Source organism: Vombatus ursinus, unplaced genomic scaffold (genome assembly GCF_900497805.2).
Source record: "Vombatus ursinus unplaced genomic scaffold, bare-nosed wombat genome assembly UNPS02004691.1, whole genome shotgun sequence".
NCBI classification, from domain to species: domain Eukaryota; kingdom Metazoa; phylum Chordata; class Mammalia; order Diprotodontia; family Vombatidae; genus Vombatus; species Vombatus ursinus.
The window spans coordinates 6,051,787-6,076,544 of record NW_020944469.1 but is presented as its reverse complement, the minus strand read 5'-3'; the positions used below and the strand labels follow the sequence as shown (position 1 = coordinate 6,076,544).

General features: G+C 40.0%; 1 protein-coding gene across 1 annotated transcript in view; it reads right to left on the bottom strand.

Annotated features, from left to right (window-relative positions):
• LOC114026284 (connector enhancer of kinase suppressor of ras 2-like) overlaps window positions 1-24,758 on the bottom strand; it is a 560,345-nt gene that overhangs the window by 27,542 nt on the left and 508,045 nt on the right. Inside the window, exon 19 of the mRNA XM_027839961.1 lies at window positions 13,525-13,596. Coding sequence (XP_027695762.1) covers window positions 13,525-13,596 — 72 coding nt within the window. The remainder of the gene's footprint in view (window positions 1-13,524; window positions 13,597-24,758) is intronic.

Here is a 24,758-nt window from a genome sequence, read left to right as displayed (position 1 = left end):
TATATTTAATTTTCCTGTGTAAGTCATTCTTGACTTTAAGTCTACATTCTTTGCTTTCTGGAATATTGCATTCCAAATTCTCTGTTCCTTTATAGTGGTGGCTACTAAAATGTGTGTGATCCCAACTATGACTCCTCAGTACTTGAACTCTTTCTTTCTGGTTGCTTGTGCTATTTTTGTTTTGACCTGGAAGCTCTGGATTTTGTCCATAACACTCCTGGAAGTTTTTATTTTGGGGTTTCTTTCAGGAGGTAACTGGTGGATTTTTTCTATTTCTACTTTGCCCTCTTGTTCTAAGAGATCTGGACAGTTTTCATTTGATTTCTTGACTTTTTTTTTTGGTCATGGCTTTCATGTAATCCAGTGATTCTTAATTTTTCCTTCTTGATCTGTTTTCCAGATCAACTGTTTTTGCTATGAGATACTTTACTTTTTCTTCTATTTCTTCAGTCTTTTGGCTTTGTTTTAATATTTCTTGTTGCCTCATGGAGTCATTAGCTTGTATTTATTTGGTTCATTCTAATTTTCAGGGATATTTTTGCTTCAGCAAGGTTTTATACCTCTCGTGCCAAGCTATTAATTCCCTTTCTAATTATTTCTTTGATAGTTTTCATTTCTTTTCCATTTTTCCTTTACACTCTCATTTCATTTATAAGAACATTCTTTAACTCTTAAAGAAACCCCCTGCTTCATCTCTTCCAGGAATTCTAGTTGAATCTGTTCCCAAGCTGTGTTCTTCTTTAAGGCTTTGCTTGTAGATGTTTTAGAGCCATTCTCTTTGGTTTGCTTGAGCATCCCTGTCACCATAATAGCTTTTTATAGTGGCATTCTTTTTCTGTTTGCTCATTCTTCCAACCTATTTCTTGACTTTAGACTTCATGTTAGGTTTGGGCTTTGCATACTTCTGGAGGGAAGGTCTGGCTTGGCTCTTACTGCTACTTTCTTGGAGGTATTGAGTGTTAGGTTATTTCCATATCTCAGGGACAGGCAGGGGAACTGTACAATCTTTCGGTGCTCTCAAAGGGATCTGATGTAGGGTAAAGGCTGATTGCTGCCTCCCTCCAATTTGGTCTGAGCTCTGAAAGTTCCTGACCTGGGGTTTGGGTCTGAGCAAACGTAGAAAGCTGGGTAGCTCTGCTGGTTCAAGATGACAGAACTGCAGGCTTCTCTTTCATCTGACATTCCTCCTCTAGTTATTTCTCTGAAGGTTTCTGACTAGGCTAGAAGCTGGAACTGAAACCCTGTTCCACTCCCAGGTTCTGAGCCACAAACCTGCTTGCTTTTCAAGTAGCTCCTTCTAAGTATAGTGCCTACTGGAGTTTATTGAGTAGGAAAGTGACATAGTTAGATCTGTGCTTTAGTAAGATCACTTTGCTAGCTGAGAGGAGGATGGACTAGAGTGGGGAGAGACTAGAGGCAGGCAAACCCACTTTTAGGCTATTGCAATTGTCTAAATATGAATTGATGAAGGCCTGCACTAGAGTGCTGGCAGGAGTAGAGGAAAGAAAGGGACATATTCAAGAGATGTGGCAAATATGAGATCGATAGACTTTGGCAAGAGATTGGATGGGTATAAGAAAAGGGAGGAGTTGAGGCTCAAATTGTACGTATTGAGCCTGGATTAGCATATGGAAGGATAGTGATGTCCTCAATAGTAATAGGGAGATTAGGAAGAAGGTAAGGTTTTGTGGGAAAGAAAATGAGTTCAGCTTTGGACATGCTCAGTTTAAGATGTCTACAGAATATCTAATTCAAGATATCCAGTAGGAAGTTGGAGATGTGAGACTGCAGGTCAGGAGAGAGGTTAGGGCCAGATAAGTAGATTTGAGAATCAGCAGCATAGAGATAATAATTAAATCCTTGGGATCTGATAAGATCACCAAGTGAAATAATATAGAGGAAGAGAAGAGGGCCTAGGATAGAGCCCCAAGAAACATGTACTGTTAACAGGCGTGACTTGGATGAAAAGTCAGCAAAGGAGAGGAAGGAGAGGTCAGATAGGCTGGAGGAGAACCAGGAGAGAGCAGTGTTCAGAAAATCTAGAGAAAAGAGAATGCAAAGGGAAAGAAGGTGATAGCCAGTGTCAAAGGTAACAAAGAGGTCAAGAAGGATGAGGATTGAGAAAAGGCCATTAAATTTGGCAATTAAGAGATTATTAGTAATTTTGGAGAAAATGGTCTGCTATCGCCTTTGTAGTATTCATCTCACACTGTTTTAGGGTGAAAACGTTTTAACATAATTTTTTCAAGTTGTTGACTATAGAAGTGTACCTTCAAGTTACACATAGAAGTTAGTGAATTTTCCATACAGAAGAATGTTAATATCATAAAATAAAAAATACCTCACAGCTTTCATTCAACTTAAAATAATCCTAATTGTTCAAAATTCAAGGATCTTCTTGAGATAATCTATGTACTATTTATTAAGAAATGATCACTCAAGCCATATTACTCTGGAGAGTATGATAAAAAGAAATACCTCATTTACATAAAGGAACAGATAATGTTAAAGTACACTAGTTTTTGAGGCCAGAGAGAAATCTAGGAGGAAAATTGTTTTTCTTCACGTGGGGAGTGAGGTGTGATTTCACAAAGACAGAATCTGATCTTCTAACAACTGTACTACCTGAAATCATCTCTAAAAGCATGAGTATGATGAGAAGGAAAATCAGTACTTTTCAGCAGTGTTCCTATATACTTTTATGAAACCATGAAGGGCAAAGAATCCAGGGGGAAGGAGAAGAAGGGAAGGGAATAAGTATTTATATAGCAATTGCTATGTGCCAGGCACTATGCTAAGCGCTTTACAGATACTGCCTCATTTGATCCTTGTGACAACCTTGGGAGGCAGTTGCTATTATTATAGCCATTTCAGAGTTGAGGAAAGTGAGGAAAACAGAAGTTTAGTGACTTGCACAGGGTCACACAACTTGTAAGTATCTGGGGCTGGATATGAACTCAGGTTTTCCTGTCTCCAGGCCTAGTGTTCTATTCACTGTGGCACCTAACTGCCCCTAAAAAGGAAGGGAACAAGCAGCTGCTTTGTGGTAGGTACCATGCGAAGCACTTTTTACAAATGTTATCAAATTTGATCCTCACAACAAGCCTGTGAAGTAGGTACAATTATTACTCCCCTTTTACAGTTGGGGCAAGTGAGATAGACAGAGATTAAGTGACTTGCCCAGTGTCACACAATGTCTTAGGCTGGATTTGAACTCAGGTCTTCCTGATTCTAGGCCCAGCATTTTATCCACTGTGCTGGGGCTGCTGGAAGAGGATTGGTAAATACAATCCATACTGAGGGATGGTATTCATAGAAGCAGTTCAGTGTTCTAGATACTTTGGGGGTGAAAGTCTGATTAGTTCTACTTCAGATGGCCTGCTGGGCCCTGTAGAGGGACCAGGGCAAGAACATAAGTAGAGCTCAGTCCAGTTTCATTCTGACTACTAGAAACAATTCCAAGCACATGTCCTACTGATGGGGCATCAGCTGGGAAGTCTTTATATAAAAAGGACAGCATATCATTCATGTGGGCCAGGGAGCAAAACTCAGAATGTGAATGAATAGGTTGTTTTATGAGGAAGAGGCATAAACGGGGTAAGTACTAATGCATATATGGTTGGGAGAAATCTCTTTTATTTATACATTTAAGAAGATGGGTCATTGTCAATTAAATGGTGGTTTGAAGAGCTTTATGCTAGCTAGATAGTAGCTATTATTAGGAAGCCTAAGTGAAGTGAATAATAGGAGGGGGAAATGACCAAACTCTTCTTTTCTCTCCACATCTAGGAGGGTGCGGTGCTAGTTAAGTAGAGGTAAAATTGACCTTAAACATAAAATATAATCACAACACATTGCAAGGCACTGTCCAAGTTTCTGGCTATTTTGCCTTGCTGCTCTTCTTATATACATAGCTTTATTTTAATGGAATCTGTACAGGACTACAGAATAAATATATTGTTGGGATTTGCCTACATGTAACCTTTTCCCATTTGTGGCCTGGGTTAAAATGATTTCACAGCTTTAAAGATGGATTCTAAAGGACTGAAGAAAACATTAGCATGATGCAATTTTTCAATCAACATGGCATGTGCAAAATTATGAATACCATGAGGTGGTACCCTGGCTACTGAGTCTCGAGCTTTACTTTGGTTGTGTAATTTGGCTGTTCTCCTAGGCACTCTTAAATCTTGGGACTTCCATGGTTTTGCAGTATTGCTCATCCTTCCCCTCCCCCCCCAATCTGAGTCTAAGAACACATTTTCAGAGAGCGAGGGCTCAGGAAAGAAGTGTTCAGTCGCTGTCAGGCAATTACAAGGCCAAGAGTCTCATGTGGGAGGAAAAGTCCATTACCTGCTTGCAGGCTGACATCTCCCAGTGGCACATCACTGAGGAAAATTCAACTCTGGTCTTTCCACTTAAAGCCTAGGTTTCTTTTAATACCCATTCGGTGCCCATGAGGTGGGAGGCACCATACAGAGCACACAGACATATAGTCCCAGCCCATAAGAAAGTTATCATAAGTTGGACCCATATTCAAGAAGAGGGAATAGAGAGATAGAAGGAAGAGAGAGCTATAGAGGGAAGAGAGAAAAATGAGAAGCAGAATGCTTTAAATTTTAAAGACACATTACCTTGCGTCTTTTCCTTTTATCACAATAGGAAAAAAGGGAAAGGTTTGATTCACACAAAGTTAGGAGAGATGAGAAAGGGTGTAATGGATAATCCTTTCCTTGGTTTCAGCCACTTTGGACCTCTTCATTCACTCTGGCAAAGAAAAGAGCTAAGGGAAAATTCCCCAGCATTCTACAGTTCTTTTCGAAAAGGAAAAATAGGTTCCATGTTTAAAAGATGAATATATGGGATGGAAAACCTGTGATATGCTGGTAGAAAGCTTGTGAAGGCTATGAAAAACTTCCCATGTAGTTCAACAGAAAATATTAAGAAAGAAATATTTATCCAATTTCACGTCTTTTCTCTCACCTTTCTTCTTTCTCTCAGACAAGTGTGCTAAAGGTGAAGAAAGCTAAGGTCCTGAGGAAATGAGTAAGGGCTGGTAACCAAATGGAGAACAGCCTGGTCTTGGTTGCCTTTCTCAACTCTTGAAGGGCTGAAAATTATGACTGAGCAAACTGCCCTCACACCCTATTCTGAAGAGATGAGGGTACTGATTCAAGGGAGGAGGTCCCTTCGATTACTTCAGATCCTTCTGGTTGGCTGGCGGAGAGCTCTGGAGGGGAGTGGTCAAAAGAAAGAATTGATTAAATGATTGTTAACCCTACAATGTACTTTATTACATTGTGATCTTTTCCCCTGTTCAAGTCACCTTACATTGGAGAGATGTCTGAGGGCTTGGGAGAAGGGGGCTCTGTCATTGCTTGGATTTAGAATAATGTTAAATTAATAATAAATGTTTCTGGCAGACCAGTGCCTAAAACACAGAGTACAGTATTCATATTTTTTTTTCTCCAATAGGCTCTTTTATGAGAGTTTTGCACCTTCTGGGTCATAAAGAAAGAGCCATGCTTTGGTAGGCTGCTTACAGGAATAGGTAGAGATCACAGAAGAAAGGCCTTCTGTACCTAATGTCTTTCTTCTTTCTCTTTTTGTCTCTGAGTTCAGTGACTGACACTTCCCCTGTTATCTAAATAACAACAGAATAGAGACCATCAAAATGAAATACCATCCTGCTGTGACTCAAGGGTTTTCAGTGGTCAGATTTCTGCTCTTAGTGACATCCGTGATTTTCCAGTTACAGATCAAATTTTTCATATTTCTCTTTCCTATAAGGTTTATTGGAATACAGATGTTCTTAATATTGGAGATAGTCTGGGATCTCCTGGGAACGTGTTGGTAGCGCCCTGAGGGAAAGGTTGAGCCTATCAAGCCCTGACAAAGGCTATATGTTAACTGTCAAAAAGTCACCCGGGGAACCTGGTAGATACTTTTTTCTGACACAATATTATTGCTGCCTTTGACAGGGATCACAGGAAGAAGTAAGGTACTTACACAGTTCTGCACATGGCAAGCATGCATGCTTTGTGTCTGGATAGCTCAACTGTCCAGGGAATATGTACACAACTACTCCGATGTTAGACTTCATTTTTCTTAACTGTTTTTTGCAATCTCTTCCTTTTCAACATTTTTGTTTTAATAGTCACCTTGTACCTTAGAAGGCCAGAGTAATTTGTGTCCCACATGTTGATGGGGGGGGGCACTTACTACTTTGTGTGTACAAAAATGGTGCATAAAACAAATTAAAGGACTAATACTTGTTAGCACTGTTATTAACCATCCAATGTCAATGCTGGCCAGAGAGGCCTGGCTCAGGATAGGGCAAGTAAAGATCAATGAACCAATTGCAAGAATTTTATAGGGTTTTCCTAGAAAGATCACAATGTACCCACTGAGACAACAGATCAGTAACTGGCTAATGTCAATGTTGAATAGTGCCAATTCATCTAGGAAGGGGAGACAGAGAAGGATAGGGAACAAACACTATTAAGTGCCTACTATGTGCTAGGCACTGTGCTAGGCACTTCACAAATATTATCTCATTTTGATCCTCATAACAATTCTAGGAGGTAAGTGCTATTATTATCCCCATTTTATAGCTGAGGAAACTGAGGCATACAGATCTGGTGACCTGCCCCGAGTGACACAGCTAATCCTTTTTGTCATCCATTTAATCCATCCTTAATCAAAATAATTCAGAGAGTTTTCTTATTCACTTTCAAAATATTTCATTTGAGATTTGTAGACGCTAAACTTTTGATTTCGTTTACATACAAGCAAAGTTAAGCCTGACAAAAGGAAAAACTTCCAAACGATTAGAGCTGTTCTCTCTAGAGTTAGCTGATTCTCTCACTGGAAGTCTTCAAACAAAGAATGGATGACCATTTTGGGGTATGCTATAGAAGTAATTATTTTTCTGGTATTGGTCCCTTCTAGTATGCTGTAATTCTCCACAGAAGCCTTATCATGCCAAATGCTTAACATGTCAGAGTTGGGTTCTAGCAACTTTACTTCTAGAAGGAAAGATTTAAGGTTGCCACACAAATGAGGATATGGTAGAAATACAATCTCTCTGTTGTCCTGAATGCCATTTAATGAAAACATTTGGAAATTTCCTTCCCCTTCAGACGCAAGAAAACACAGAGCAAGTCAAGAAAAAAAAGAGCGGTTTTAGAATGAGCAACATACTTAATTACAATTAGAGGTAAAGAAGAACTTAGTGATCAACACCTGACTGAAGCAATGAAACTATGTGCCAAGGGGAGTGAGGTGGCAGTGTGTGGTTCTTGAATTCTCTTTTGGCCTCTTTAGAGAACAGTTTGAATCTGCAACAAGTTGGAGCAAGTAAAACGAGTCAGGAAGGAAGCAATGCTTCGATGTCTCATTTCTAAGACCACACGGATGTTATTATTGACAGTATCATCAGGTTAATTGAGAATTCTCTTAGTGGCAATAGAGTTGGCGTAGTTCTCATTTAAATGGACACTTCAAGACGTACACCTTACTAACCTCAGCTTAGTATGCCGTGTCACAGAATTGGCAAGAGAACGTTTCATATCCAAAGGAACAAGTTGGGAAAAATGAGTTATGCTATTGCAGATGTCATCTAATTAAATTTATGGAGAGAAGTGTGGCATATTCAATAGATTCTATCAAATATGGCAGGATAATTCAGTGTCAAGAATGTCAGGAAAAAGGAAGCCAGGCAATACTTAAGGAGAGCTATAAAATTATTCTGATAAACTAAATATGTCAACTAAAAACAGCTCTTTGTTTAAAACTTCAGCTTAGGCTGTCTATATGAAGAATTGCTTCAACGATTTTGATTCAATTGAGTGGTGAGTTCAGTAAACAACTGGAGTGACCATTTTTTTAGTTGAATTGACTAGCTGTTCAGTTTGGCCAAAATGACTGATTTGGTATCAGAAAAACACAGACTGAAAAAAGAAAGTGAATTAGATTGTAATTTTAAAGCTGATTCAATTCTTCGTGGTTTATGAGATTGACAAACTTTTGTATTAGTTTCATTTGGTCAGGAAAGACCAATTCTCGTAGTTGGGCGCTTATTTCTCTCTTTATAAGGCTATCTCCAGAAGGCTTTCCAATGGTTTCATACCCTGGGCTTCCTTTTCTCCATGATTCAGGTAGTGTCTTTCCCATTCCAGTCATTCCCTGAGTTAAATACTTTAATAATTTCAGATTATATCTGTTTTTTGCATTGTTACCATATTACTTAATCTGAAAAATGAAACATAAAAAATGAATTCTCAGTGTTTCGCAAGATTTTTCGAAGGACCTATACAAAGCGTTTTCTGGGTTGATTTAGTCCAGAACCACTCTTTGGATAAGCACGGTCATAGGTGAGAATAACTCAGAGCTTGTACCTGTCTCGTCCAACGATTTGGTTCTTTGTTTTCCTGAGGAGAGAATTTAGTTGATTTTTCAGACTGAAACAAGAAGGTTAAATGACTTTGCTTAATAAACTCATTGATTCATATGCTTCAAATCCTTCCTAACAGTCAGTACTCCAGCAATTATATTTGCTACAGTAACTGGGATGAGGAGTAAATTCACTCACAGAATAAAGTCTAGGTACTTGCTCTGGCTGGATCACTGGGCATGATTCCGGTGATTTTGTTTCATGTGGTGTCCATCTAGATTTGTCAGCCAAATAGAAGATACTCTCGACGGCTTAACAGTCAACAAGGTAACTGGGATAATTCATGCTCTCTCTGGGTGTATTTTTTTTTACACAGATAATAAGAAGTATTCTTTTAAACGATAACTCTGTCAATTCACTGGCTATTTTCCTCCCTTTTTTTTTGACTTAAGCTTGTGTTGTTTAAATTTCCTAGTGACATTAACTATAACAGCATTTGTAAACAGCAAAATCATAGTATTCCATTAAAAAAAACCACTGCATATTGTTTTTAAAATATTGTCAGAGAAAAGTCACATACAATATAGAAAGGGCTATGCATCATCTAAGAGTTTAATCTGGAGTCATGCTTGAGTTTCTTGCCAAGTCTGAGGCACATTACCTGATCTATCAATGTTTCAGGCTTCTTGTATATTAAAGTGATGTGTGGTAAAAATGAGTACATTTCTTAGAAGGGGTGTTCTGGGGGGTAGCTAGGTGGCGCAGTGGATAGAGCACTGGCCCTGGAGTCAGGAGGACCTGAGTTCAAATGTGGCCTCAGATGCTTGACATTAGCTGTGTGACCCTGGGCAAGTCACTTAACCCCAATTGCCTCACCAAAACAAACAACAACAATAAAAAAAGAAGTGTTCTGTATTCATATTCAAATTATGTTTAAATTGGAATTATGTGGGTCATATTTTGCTCTTAAGATAATGAGTACATGTGTTTTACTAATTTCTTCTTTTTGAGGGTTAATACATCATAACTGTAGAAAATTGAATTTCTTTAATTGGACATTTTGATACTGAGGATAAATTGTTTTCTCAAAGAAAAATAACCTTTTCACTCAATACAATTTTTGGTTCATCAATTATTACTAAGCTCCTTCCAAAATGAGCAGTTCGCTTTCAAAGTTTTTCGCTTTCAAATGACTAACAACCATAAATGATAATATTTCTTCAAGTATTTGTGATTTATGATTTTGCTGGCCTGTGTACTCCCTCTACTGACGTAGATTGCCGTCCCTCTTATGTTGTAGGTTGAATCCATTAGCAATGGTTGCAGTGGCTGAAATACTGATCACCCTACTTCCAACCTGATGATAATAATAATAATAGCCATCTTAATAATACCTTCCATATATGCATGGCATACATATTACTTAATATTTTCCATATATACATTCCCATATTTACAGACACACAATATCTTATTTGCATTATTTCATCAGATCCACACAATTACATTAAGGCAGATGAGAAAACCGAAGCACAGAGAATGTAAATGACACACACTAGATCACATGGTTAGTAAATGGTGGAGCTGGGACTCATACTTAGGTCAGCTGGATATGATCCATATGTAAAAAACATTCAGTGTAATTGGAATACTGGAATATTCCAAGCTCATTTTATTTGCCTAATGAAATCATTTAGCTGAAATGTCACTTTTCCTGAGAAAAATCTAAGAGACCATAATTATAACTCTATTAATTATATGTTATTACTAATAGAGATTCATGCAAATAATTCTGAGTTCTTATTTTACATTTATCATTTCAAATATAATCAACCAATATTTGTCATAGGATAGCTCTAATATTTATCTGACAATAGGAGTAAGACAAAACAGCATTTTGGTTTTCAGCTAAGATGAAGAAAGCAAGAATCAGAATTCTTGGATTCTATCACTGTTCACTGAATCAGTCATGTCAGCTGGTCTGCCAAAAAGTGAAGAACTGAAGTTAAGAACTGCAGTGACAATTTGGACAAACAAGGCAAAAGCCCCTTTGCTTGAAACATCTGCTTTATTCTTTCAAGGCTGGCCTCGTTTAGCCAGGTCCTCCACTGTAATTTGTATAGGCATTATGTTTTAATTTTTCATGGTTGTGGATTTTCTATGAATGGCATAGAGATGGACAGAAAATGGTGCTGGAGGCCTAGGTGTGGCAAGTTGTGATACCTGCTCAAAAATCAGAGCCCAGAGTCCCAGTGACGGGAGTCTGAGTTCAGAGTTGGGAGTAGAATCTGGAGAATGGGTAGCACAGAAGAGAGAGGGCTGGGAAGCAATCCAACGGTTCTAGGTCCAGGATCGAGAAGACTTCAATGTCTCAGGGGTGGAAACCCAAGTTCTAAGCCAGAGGTGGAAGATGAAACACAAGCAGCATGGCACAGAGATGGCAAGGAAGTGACATGATCAGCCTGGGTCTGGATCAAATAATGAGAATGCTCACCAATCTGAGCCTAGGTTTCCAAGGAAGGGAGCTTAGGGTTCTGAGTTGCAGGCAGCCTAGCACAGCAAAGGCCAGAAGTGGTATTGTAGCTCAGGGACCAGGCAAAATAATGTGAGAACTTGCTAATTAGACAACAGAGTCCCAAGGGAAGGGTCCTGCATTCTAGGTCAGAGGTGGAGACAGGAGCACAAACAACATAGCATAGAGAGGTCCGGGAGGTGGCATGGTAGACTTAGGTTTCGGCACAATAAGCAGAATGCTCAACAATTAGAGCCCGGGGTCCCTGGGAGGGGAGCATGAGTTGCAGGTCAGAAATGGAGATAGGAATGCGAATGCAAAGCATAAAGAGGTGGCGTGATGGTCTGGGAAACATAAGCAGAAAGTTCGACAATTAGAGCTCAGGGTCCCAGAGATGGGATCCTGAGTTCTGGTGCAGAGGTAGACACTGGGGCAGCATAGCATGGAGATGTCCCTTAACTTCAAATTCCCCTACCACAAGTCTGTTTAACAATTTAAGCAGTTTGGAGGCAGCTATGGGGCGCTGCAGGAGACAGAATGCCACGCCTGAAGTCAGGAAGACTCATCTTCCTGAGATCAAATCTGGCCCCAGACACAAACTAGCTATACGATCCTAGCCAAGTCACTTCACTCTGTTTGCCTCAGTTTCCTCATCTGTAAAATGAGTTGGAGAAGGAAATGGCAAACCCCTCCAGGATCTCTGCTAATGAGGTCACAAAGAGTTGGACACGACTGTGAAATGACTGATCAACAACAACATGGCATTTATTTCTTTTTCTGCCTGGCAGCACTCACTGATCATCTGTGCACTTGCCAACAGTGTTTTTCGGTGTGGTATAAAGTTGGGGGCACCAGAGGCAAAGCTATGGACTATTTTCTCTTTCCTTTTTACAAATCCTTTCCCCAGCCATACCCAACGCTGAGCCCATGGCAGATGCCCCTTTTAACGTGAATGGATGTGGAAGAGTCCATGCCCTTCAACTCAGAAACATCCACGTAGCCTCCAAATGCACTTGCAGCAAGGGCTTCTCGTGTCAGGTCACACACTGTTCCCGTGTACACTCCGGGGAGTTTTCCCACACCCGCTCCGATTTCTTTCTTTGTACCACCTTATTAGTTAATGATGTTGACAAAGAAGTTAGCCGTTCTCAAGAGAATAAGTATGTCATTGTGCTTGGGTCTCATAGGCATAAATATTAGACACCAGCAACGTGACAGAATTGAATCCAACACAATTAAACTCACTGAGGGAAGAACAACCCTTCCTTCTGGCAGGTTGAAAACAAATTTAAGCAATTTTCCTTTTCCAATGAGATGTTGCTTCATGTTTTCCTATCAACATTAAACCCAAACATAAGGAGCCTGTTACAGCCAAGCTTTGCTGATGCCATTAGGCAACATGCCTTAAAATATTAATAACCTGCTGCTTTCCCTAATTGGAATTAATGTCTTATGTTGCATACTTCATTTACATGGAAAGTTTCCATGAAAGTCAAATTGCGTTGATGCCTAAGTAGCCGGCATACTGGGGACTGCATTTCATAGATTAAACCTATAGTTGTGAGTGCCTGACAGGTTGATTGGTTATGAGGTGAATCTATAGAAGGACCTTCTAGTCAAAGTATGGGCAGCAGAGTGACCCAGGCAAATAGGAAACAAGTTTCTTAATTTTATTATTAATGAATTCCTTAGAATGCAAGTCACCCTTGTAAAATGAACCCAATAGCATGCATGTGTTCATTTTGCAAAGCAATTTCGATTTGCAGGAAAGTCACTCGGCAGGTGGATTGATTACTCAGTGGAGCACACACCTAATGCCAAGCGGTTGGGAGCAACCAGGCACCAGAACTTTAAAAAGTGCAGGGAACTCGAGTATGGAACACCTTGTTCTCCCCATATTCTCACTTGTCATTTTGGACACCACACTGAAAACAGAAGCTCTCGGGAGGGCTCAGAGTTGCTCCCATTTTTGCCTTACATATGCTGGAGTGCACAATGAAAGCAGTGCTTTTGGGGCCAGTAGAAAATGATTTAATCCTTGATACAAAACACAATGCATATGGATACACGTTTCAAAAGGTGTCCAATCTTCATTTACATTTACAATTGCAGAAGCAATAGAAAATAAAAACCTAACCCAATCACCTCTGGAATCAAAACCTTGCATGGAAAAACAAATAGTTAGAGATCAAGAAACAGTCATAAATTCAGATAGTACAATGCCTTTCCCCCATGGCTCTTTCCATTTCCCCTCTGCCCCCCCCCCCCAAACTTCTATGTCTGCAGGTAGAGTAAATAGATAAAATCCTTTTGAAAACAAATGTGCCCATGAACATGCATGAATTCAAGACATTAATTTACTTCTTTCCTATCTGGGGCAGGAAGAGCAAATTCTAAAGCCAACAATCCTAGGCCTTCATCTTTATGTTGAATGAGAGCACAATACTGATCCCTGGTCTTGAAGAGGCCATGGAGGAAAGAAAGCCATGCTTGGGTGTTAGAACAGGCATTAAGGGTAACTTTTATACTCCCAGAGGAAATATAATCATCTTTGTCTGTTGTCTTGAGGGGCTCCTATATTGCTACAACAACTGGCTATAGAAAAGAAATTACTTACTGATTCATTTCTTCCAGACAGTCACTTGCAAAGTAGAAACTCTTAATTTTGGGGTGACAAGCTTTGAAAGCACTGAAAGAAAGACAGAAAGAACAGATCAGTTCTCCTTCCAAAGGATTTCCCATATTTATAGTTTTGACGGGCAATAGCTACATTCTCTCTTCATTGAAAATGTAATAAGCATGAGACGGGATCGAGAACTATGGTAAGGTCAGGGCACATATATTATTAAAGAAGTTCCACATTTATGCAGAAATAGATTGATAGCCTGTAACCCTTTTCCCCTCTGCAATATACCCATGTTTATTACATGGCATATGTATATAAACATTGAAAGACTAGGGACTATCTCTCTAGTTCCTAGGCCTGAGCTAAAGAGAAAAATGAAGTGGTCATATTTCTCAGTAATCTCAGAGCCGGAAGGCTCCTCCCAGGCCAGCTAGTCCAACTTCATACCTGACCAGCAATCCCCACTATGATGTTTCTAATAAGCAGTCATTCAGGGAAGTAAAGCAAAATTGACTCCATTCCCAGGCAGCCCATTCCACTTCTGGAGAGATCTAATGACATCCAGCTGAAATCCACCCATTACTTTTCTATGCCCTGGAATCAAATAAACCAAGACTGATCCCTCTTCCACAGGATAGCTCTTCAACTTGAAGAAAACAAGTATGCTCTGAGTCTTCTTTTCAAGCTAAACATTTCCAGTTTGTTCAAGCAGTCCCTGCACATCATGGTCTCAAGGCCTTCACCACCATTCTAGTCACCTTCCTCAACATGTATTCCAGGTTGTTAACGTCCTTTCTAAAAGGTGGCAGGTAGAACTGAACATAATACTTACTCCGGATGTAGTCTGACTAGGAGAGGGAATAGTGGTTCTTTGACTTGTCTCCTTCTAGATATAGGGGTTCTTAACCTGGATTTCACGATCTTGTTTCTTTTAATATTTGATAAATATGTTAATATAATTGGTTTCCTTTTTATTTTGATGTATTTTATTTGACATATTTAGAAACATGATTCCAAGAAGGGGTCCACAGGCTTCACCAGATTGCTAAAGGCGTCCATGACGCCGAGGTTAAGAACTCTTGTTTTAAATACCATTCGGTCCAGAATCCCATTGACCTTCTTGGTTGCCATATTGCATTATAGTCCACTAGAATCCCCAGACCAAGGATGTGAGCTTTCAGCAATATGGAAGAAGTCCCTGTTCCTCTACGTGCAATGGAAACAGGGCTGTGTCATTTTTATTCCCCCCACTGCAAATATGCATATGGACCATGGGAGCTAAGAGATGGGGAGATTGGAGTGAAGAATCAGCCTTCAAGAACTGACAACCAAATGAATAAGAACAATTATTTTCTGTTACTTAATCTCAATATTGCAGAGGTCACAGAATTTCATTAATTTTGTTAGAGAGAATTCTACAAATACCATGGTCTATCTTTGATACTGCTCCTAGTATGACCTCCACCTTGTGGTATACATTAATTAATTAATCAAAGCACTTCATAATTATCTGAGAGAAGTAAAGGAGCAAGAATAGTGTCATGGATCCCTTGGGAAGTCTGGTGAAACCTATGGACCCCTTCTCAGAATAATGTTTTTAAATGTATGCAATGAAATACCAAAGATTACAAATGAAATCAATCACTGAAATATAATTATCAACATATTAAAAGTAACAAGCAAACAAGGTCAAGAACTCCTGTTTGGCTACTGCTAAGACCTAGGCATTAACAAATATAGCCCAGCAACTTTTCAACAGTAAATACCACTAAACAGTAAACCATTCTTTTACACAGAAAAGAAATATTGCCATGTGTTCAGTAGAAGTGGTAATAAAGAATACGGGCAGCTAGAGTAGAATGTCCTAAGCTGGAATTCTCTCAGAACTTTTCATGTAAACTCTCTACATAAAACAACCAAAGAATTTTGATGGTTTCTTGTGGTTCAAATTAAAAGTTGGGGGTTATCTGAAACCCCAGGCAGCCTCAATGGCCCTGGATCCATGTTGGATCAGTAACTCGAGACTTGTGTCCAGGGCCTCTTCGTCACAAGGCCTCATTGCATCAGAGACTTACATGACCAAGTAACTTTGTTGTACCTTATTTAGTCGTTGTCAGGACTACAAGATGATAGAGCTGGCCCAATGACATCGAAAAGCTACTCCATTCCCTGCTCATAAATTGGGCCCTTCTGGTCTCCTAAATATTATTTAGTAAATTTCAGCTCCCAAATCACCACATGGTGCTCTAATATAATTATTTTTATTGTTGTAAACAAGTAAAAGTGCCAGGGGAAGGCTAAGAAAATTTAAAATACACCTGTTCACTTCCCAGCAAGCACCTGGGGAATTTTAGTTAGAATTGATGAGTCTTGATTGTTAAAGGTAGAGAGCCCTGCTTCCTTCCATCTGCCCTTCACATTCACTGTTGGAGGTAGCAAATACTATTCAAGAACACTAGGCCTTGGCAGGGAGAAAAGAGAGGAAGTTCTTAATTCATCAGTTTGGATTTAACTTAGTCCTTGGGTTTCATCCCACCTCGGCAAACTTTGTGGGAACTCTTGGAACAAGAAACATCAATTACGTTTCTATGGCTAGAGTATTGATTTGCTAGATGAGCTACTATTTGGCAATGTATGTTGTGCTCCCTCTCTTGTAGTATTATCTTTTTCATATACCATGAATGACTTATCTCCCTAAGTAGACCGCAAATTCTTTGAGATCAGGTCTAGGGCCCCTTTTCTAGGCTGGGCCTGAATCAGGCCAGTTCCCTGGTAGTTTAGGTTCAACAATGAAATACTTGTAGGTCGTGAATAGTTAGTAAGGGATTTTCTTAGCCATAGCAGGAGAAGGATGGTCAACAAGGAGAGGCACTGAGCACCCTCCAAGTTGATTCGACCGAGGGAAGCTCCCTCTCTGAGATGCCCTTGGTGATCTACCAGCCAAGCATCAATGAGTCCCTGGAGCTCCTCAGAGCTGCTTTGTGCTCAGGGGAACAGGAAGTGCTATTAACACATTGAGCCTTAGGCCCCTGAGCCAATCAAGTGAGGAGGATGTTTCAAAACCTTTAAGGATCAACTTGCTTGGGGGCAGAGAGGTTAGACTATTTTGCTCTCTCCATGACCTCTTTCAATTTAGCAAATATTTGTCTACCATCTACTATGGCCAACACACAATGCTAGGTACAAACTGTAGGGACTATAAAGACATATCAAACAGTTCTTGCCCTCAAGAAATTTCTAATTGAATAGGGGAAGTTAATACAACACAACTGTAATTCAAGGCAAAATATATAAGGTGTCCCTTCTTATACAGGGTGTTGTAAACGTCTTAGTGCAGTTTTAAGCATTACTTTAGCTGGAATGTAAGTATGTATATACAAGGAAGCAGTGAGAGATACGTCTGAGAAGGTAGGTGAAGGACAGAATATTAAAAAAGTCTTTAATGCCTAGCTGAGAAGCTTCTACTCCATCCTGTGGGCAATGAGGAGAAAGCAAAGACTTCTCAGCAGGGGAACGGCATGAGCAGAATTGGTCTACGGAAGATTACTATGGAATGGTGCGTACCAGAACTTAGAAGAGTTGTGGAGGCAGAGAGACGGCCAAGTCAGAGTAGAGCCAAGATGGGAAGCAATTAGGAGCTGAACTAGTGTGGTGGCAGTGGGGATGACAAGTAGGGGAACAATGGGAAAGATCCTGTGGTAGGCAAATCAACAGGCTTTGGTGACTGAAGAAAGATGAACAATGAAGGAAATGTAGTGGTCAAAGATGACCCTGAAATTTTGAGTAAGGGGGACAAAGAGAATGTTAGTGGTCTTCACTGAGCTAGGAAAACGGGAGGAAGAAGTGCTTTGGGGAATGGTGGCACTGGTGATCGATTTGGGTTTAGAAATGCTGCATTTGGATTCCTACTGCTGGTATAATGCTAATGCATAGAACAACCACTCAGTAAATGTTTCTTTATGATAAGTATTATAATGCACTGGCTATGTTTTGACATACTTCTTCCTGTAGATGTCTACAGTTGTACATAGCACAATTATTTTAAAGTACAATTCAAATAAATACATTGAATTGATATCTAATTTTCTAGACTGCCTATCATCTGAATATTTGTCTTCCTAAGACATTTCCTCAATCCTCTGAGTGATTCACAGTTGCCAGACTGTCTAGTTTTAAGCACCTATTTTTCATGGGAAATGAAAATCAGTCTTCCTGAACTCCTTTGATATTCAGACTACCAGAATGGCACTACAATCCATGTTTGGGGTCTGTCTTATGGATTAGTCATTTTTTTTTTATAAGTCAGAAACCATGACATTTGAACCATTTAACTATTCCTCTATAAACATAGAGTAATTTAATACTTTATTGGTGTTTAGTTGTTTCGGCCGTATCCAACTTTTCATGATCCCTTGTGGGGTTTTCTTGGCAAAGACACTGGAGTGATTTGCCATTTCCTTCTCCAGTTCACTTTACAGATGAGGAAACTGAGGCACACAGAGTTAACTGACTTTCCCAGAGTCATACAGGTAGCAAGTATCTGAGGCCAGATTTGAGCTCAGGAAGATGAGTTTTTCTGACTACAGGCCTGGCACTCTATCTACTGTGCCACCTAGCTGCCCTGACTTAATGCTTTAATAATCTTTTAAAAATCAACAAAGGATCATATAGTTTGGTCAGAAGGACCCTTACAAGATCATCTGGTCCAATCCCTTCATTTCACATATTACAGGATCAAAGATTTAGAATTGAAAGAAACATTAGTGGTTATAGTCCAAGGCCTTCATTTTTCAGATGAGGAAACTGTGGCCCAGAGTAGTTCAATGATCTGCCCAAGGTCACATAGGTACTAAGTGGCAGAGCTGGAATTTAAACTCAGTTTTCTATGACCTAAAGTTAGGGGCTCCATGGTACATACACCATCACCACTGTATCACACTGCCTCCGTAAACTGAGGACCAGAGAGAGTCACACAAATAGTAGTAGTAGTAGTAGTAGTAGTAGTAGTAGTAGTAGTAGTAGTAGTAGTAGTAGTAGTAGCAGTAGCAGTAGTAGTAATTGTAGTGGTGGGGGTGGTAGTAGTAGTAGTAGTGATAGAAGAAGAAGAAGAAAGAGAAGGAGGAGGAGAAAGAGAAGAAGAAGAAGAAGAGGAGAAGGAAGAGGAGAAAATGGGACAAAATGCAAACAAAAACCTATCATAGGTTGGATCTACATGACCCTGAAACTAACATTTGAAAGGTAGAAAAAATGGTAAATCCAATTACGTGACACATGAAATCTAAGTTATTTAGTAACTTTTCATTAGACTTTTTAAACAACTCAATTCAATTAAACTAGTTTATATGTAGACAGATGTAAACAACTAGGCTTAGATTTATCTCAAGGATACTCTTAGTCAAATGAAAAAAAATAGTTGACTCAATGATCCATTCTGAGCTTCTGCATTCTGCAGTATGTATTACAGGGGGACATAGTATCCTACTAGCATTTATGTATTTCAGAGATAATTTAAAATGATCATAAACCATAAAGTGAAAAAAAAATCTTTGCTTTCTTTGTTGATTATTATTCACTTGAGAGTCCTTCCTCCCTCAAGTCACTCATTTAATTCTTCTTTGCGATTATTGGAAGTTACACATGAATGCAACCCCTCCTCCACTCATCTCCCCCAGGTGTCAAGAGTCCCACTAGCACACAGAAGATCCATACACTTAATTCTCGTTAGCATTAGCAGGAATTTTACATGTAAATCCCCATGCTCCAAAGCACTTGCTTCATGGTTTCTAATTTCTAAAAAAGAACTGATAAACAAGACAGATATCCACCCCAAAGCTTAAGTTTCCACGTAATTTGGTTGGGTTGAGTGACAGAGGAGTGGAAGGTGGGTTTTCCTTCACTGGTCAGTCACAATGGAAATGTATGCGCACATCTCCGAGCAATCATTGTTATTTTTTTTTTCTTTTGAATTGAGCAGAGCTCCTTGATGTGGTGAAAGTTGAATGCCTTCCTTTTATGAGAACACGTTTTACATTAGCCTTGCCTATTACCACTCGCCCACAGCAAACAACAATTTATGTCAGTTGAGTAGGAAGAAGAATACTAACTTGATTTAGGTTATTATTTCCACAGCTTCTCTGGCAAGGGTGACCTGGCATAAGAGTTTTCTGAGCTGGTACTTCTTTTAGTCCTCAAATATCATGAAATAGTTGTCAGGTTGGGGGGGGTGTCTCTAGAGCTGCTCTCTCCAATCCTGTCCTAGGAAAGGGGCTTAGCCTCCTCCTCATGTTTCCTCAGCAGCAGCCACCTGTGCCCTGGGAGCTTTGATGAATCAGCTCTGAACACAGCCTAGATTAGTGCCCATCACTGTCACCCAGCACCCTGACTAGCTCATTTCCAAGGAGGGAGGAAACCTCCCTCAGACACCCTCATAGATCTGGAGGGTCTTACCCCAAATTGCTCTGCTCCTCCCATATTTCCCCTGCCCATGTAGTGAAGGTGGAGGATGGGAGAACTATGGAGAAGGAAACAAGGCATAAATTCAGAAAATATTGCTTTCAAGTCCAGCCTGAATTTAGTTAACCAACTGGCTGAATAGTACTAACTTAAATATAAATGGCAGAAGAGAATGGGAGTGTGATTAATGGGAATGTAGATCCCTCTTCTCTCTATTCACATAGCTCCCACCCTGGTCCAGATCTTTATCACCTCTCAACTAGCCTATTACAGTAGTCTCCTAACTGGCCTCCCCACATCCAGTCTCTCCTCTCTCCAATTCATTCTCCCCAAAGCTGTCAAATTGATATTTGTAAAGCACAGATCTGATTAGGTGACTCCTCTGCTCATGAAGCTGCAATGGCTCCCTACTGACTCGGGATAAAATGCCAACCCCCCCGACATTAAAAACTCTTCATAATCTTGATCCAGCCAATCTCTCTTGGCTGATCACATATACAGTCCCCCCTACATACTCGAAGCTTCAGACAACATGGCCAGCTTTTTTGTTTTCCATATATGTCATTCTGTGTCTCCATTCTGTGCCTTTATACAGGCCATTTTCCATGCCTGGAATGCTCTCCTACCTCATTCTACTTCTTAGAACCCCTGCCACCCTCTGCTCAAATGCCAGTTCTTTGAAGTCTTTCCTAAATTCTCCATTATTAGTCACTCTCATCACTGTGAATATGTTTTATATATATTGTATTTTATTTGTCTGTAGAATGTAAGGACACAGACTAACTTTTGTATTTGCACAGCACCTGGCCCATTAAAAAAACAAAAACAAACAAACTTGTGAATTTCATTGACATGGGAAACTCTTGATAAGGAAACCCTTTGTACCTCCTGTGAACCTTAACAATCTTTGCCTGGGGCACTGAGAAATTAAGTGACTTGCCCAGGGTCACACAGCCATTATGTATCAAAAGTGGGATTTGAACCTAGGTCTTCTTGATTCCATTGCCAGCTCTCTAACCACTAGGCTACACTGTTTGGGACTTAGGTGGCTTGTTGATTTATTGGTTAATTACTTTCTTGTGGATCTGTGGTAGAGATGAAAAAAATCCTGGATTTAAAGTCAGAAGACATGGGTGCAAATTCTGACTCTGCCAAACCATCTTTGTGACCTTGGGCCAGTCACTTGACCTCTTGGGGCCCTAGTTTTAGCTAATATATTCCTGTTCTTAGGTAAAATTATCTTTAAGGTCCTTTCCTCCTCTAAATCTGTGATCCTCTCAGCATATTTTTTAAGGGAGAAGAATTATCAGAGTTCCATATTATATGGTTAGGGAATGTTTTAGGGCCAAAATTCTTCAAACACTTTTTTTAGAACTGTAGCAATTTTAGAAGACAGCAATTTTATATGAAGTCTTAACATAGTAACAGAAGACTTGTCACAGTGGGTCAGCCACATAGTGCATTCAGTCCAGTGGTTTACTTTTGACAAAAGACCAAAAGACCACTTATGGGGAGGAAAAGGAGAAGGCGAAGGCCTAGAAGAAAAGAAATAGGAGCGGAAAGACTTCCAGAAAAGAAGAAGGTAGTTGTTAAGGCAAGATGAGTAGCTCATAAGATAAAGTAAGACATTGGTTAGACGAGGGAAATGAAGGTGAGTTCTGGTTGTCCAAGTACTCATTATGCAGCGAGGCAAACAACTCCAGGGCTGCATTTGACTCAGCAGTCCTGCCATTCTCTAGTAAGAATCACAAAGGACTAAGATCTCATTCCCAACAGGAGTTCGATTCAATTTCACAAATATTTATTTAGTGTCTTCTATGTGCTAGGCACAATGACTTGCAGAGAGTGCGTGTAGGTATTTCTGTCAGAGCCACCATAGCCAAGTGACTACAACTGACTCCTGAGGAATAACCCACCTTTCCAGGCTCTCAGGAAGTATAAAATGTTCCTTAAAATAAAACAGAGGGAAGGCTTTAATTAAGTGGGAGGGAGCAGGAAGGATCTGGAAAAATAAAGGAGAATTCTGACTTGCGTTAAGAGGCTGGAGGGTGGTGGGATGTCACCCAGAGGACAAAAAGAAGAATTAACCACTAAACGCTTGGTGCTACATAACAGGTATGGGCCTCCTCCTAAAGAGGAGTGAGAGGCCCCCTCTGCTAAAGAAGTGGCTGCCAATGCTCCAAGGAAAGATCACGTGGCCAAGCAGATGCTGCCAGAATGCTAAGGGCATATTGGTGAAGGGCATGGAAGTAGGTGTGGTTGGTGACTGCCTAGTGAGGGGCACTGACCTCAGAATAATACCCGACAAGTCTTTCTTTGTACCAACTTCCATGGCGCATGCTCGCTAGCTTCAAATATCTGAAGGGCTGTCATGGCATTAGACTTGTACTGGTTAGCCCTAGAGAGAGAATTAGGAGCAGCAGATAGAAGCTGCAGAGGGGAATTTCCACTTCCTATAAGGAGGCACTTTCAAATGTTTAGGGCTATCTTCAAGCAAAGGCTAGATGATCTCTCGTCAGGGACGTGGCAACGGGGACTCGTGGTCAGCTCGAAATTGGACCTAATGGCCTCAGAGGGGCCTTCCAACTTTGAAATTCTCTGTAAACCCTTCTTGAATCTGTTTGTATTTTCAGACTATGAATCTTCCTTATCCCTGCGGTATTCAATCCCATTTCAGATATAACAGACATCAATCTCTAATTTATGTTCTGCACAGAGTTTTAATCATGTCTTCCCAGGAAAGAAAAGCAAAGCCATAAGACAGATGATCACTTCAGACACTATCTGCCCTCCCCCCCCCATCATCTGTCTGGCTGTACTGCATCCCTCTTCAGATGGACAAAGCTCCCAAGGCAAGGCTGGTTTGAGAGGCTGCCTTCCTACATCTGGAGGCTCTCGTCACCACAGCAGTCTAGGGGCTTATCTCTAGCACACGTCCACTTCCCCACTCTGTGATGCTTATCTAGCTGAGCCGCCATTTTTGCAATTTGAGAATCAGTTCCCAGCCCAACTTCATGGTGTGCATCTGCTAGAATATCTTAGTCTTTTTCTGTTATGAAACGATGGAAAGATATTCAAGCAGCCTTTCTGTTTTCTTAAAGGAAATCATCCCAGGTCACTGGCAAATTCCAGATAATATAATTCCATATTTAACCTTTTAGGAAATCAAAGATGGTCCTTTTAGATGTTATGGCTGCTGTTCATGCTAGAAAACTCTTCAAATTTACTTCCTTCATTATGGATTTTCATGATTAAAGATTGCATTTTGGGTAGAGAAAAATGACTTGGTATTGACTCTTGTCTTGCCCAGGTCAGATGAGAGGCTAGCTGACTAACTCTGTGCAGCAAAATGACTTATCATTACCAGGAATGACAACACATATGCCTGTGAACATTATTCATTTCGGGGAGAATTCTTCACTAACCTACTATCCTGTTAATCCATCGAACAGCTCTGTTTTTGTAACCTAATACAAGCTAACACTGAAAAAAAAGATTCAAGCCCCTGAGGAGAGTATAAGGCAAAACAATCTCATTATATAACTACTTTTGCAGCTTGCCCCCACCCAAAAGGCCATCTTCTTTGCTAATGCAGAATTAGCCAATATTGTCTTAAACAAACCAGCTAACGGTGCTTGTTCAGCACATAAACATTTTCTCCCATAATTTACCAACTTTGGGGAAAATGGCTTTTGCTTCATCAACATCAGCTGACGTTTACTACTCTGCAATTTTCTCTTCATATATTCCATGCCATAATGGTTCTAAGCTATCCATTAGAAACACAACACTCACTATTCTTGATTGAAACCTGTTTACTTTTGCTGTTGTTAAAACTAAAAAAAAAGTAACCCTTTGAAGTATATGTACCTTTATTTCTTCAAATGCTAATATTTCAATATTTTACATTAAAGACATTGGTTTTTAGTCATTTGTAAAAGCAAATGCATTGTGAGCATCTTCCCCCCTACTTCACCTGTCAACATCTCAGCATCTACCCTTACGAAAGCTGTCACTTTTTAAGTGTTCACTCATTTTAAATGTCCTAAAACACTAAAGCACATACAGCCAGCAAGAGATTTTTCTTCTTGAGACATTGTAATCATGGTATGATGCAAATGACAAAAAAAAAAGAGACCAACTCCAGCTACCTGGTATTTATTAAGAATGACCTATTGTCAGAAGCAGGTGATTATCCCTTGGTGGAAAGTGGAAAGTTAAAGCTACTTTTGTAACTTAAGACAACAACTCAGGTTGTTTTTCTAATGAAAAAGGGAAACGTAACAAGTTTAACACTTCAGAGAATTCAGCAGAGTTTACATTGGCACCATGGATCTTCTAAAAAGCAAAATGTGAGAACGAGGGGCAGGTTTATGCATGCCAAATTGGAAAGTAGGCCATGGAGGGTGTCTCAAGGCCTGAGAGCCTTGTTTGTGCTCACACGTACATAATAAAGGCAGATAGGGGGAAGCAAGGATTGAGGTGGATTGCCTCATTTCCACACCGCATCGCTTGGTTCTCTGGTCACTTCGCTGTTCTTGCCTCTCTCTCTCTTCATTTACATGTGATACCCAAAAGATCTTAGGGGATTTGAGAAAAATGACATTGCATGAGACTCATACAGATCTTTGCAGTTTGTAGAAAAGTCAGAACCTGAAAGGATTCTTTTTTTTGGGGGGGGGGGTGGTGGTGGATGCTGTTTACTAATTAGGAATCAAATGCGAGTTATAAAGACTTTATAACCCTAAATCTGACAGAGGCTTGGAACAAGG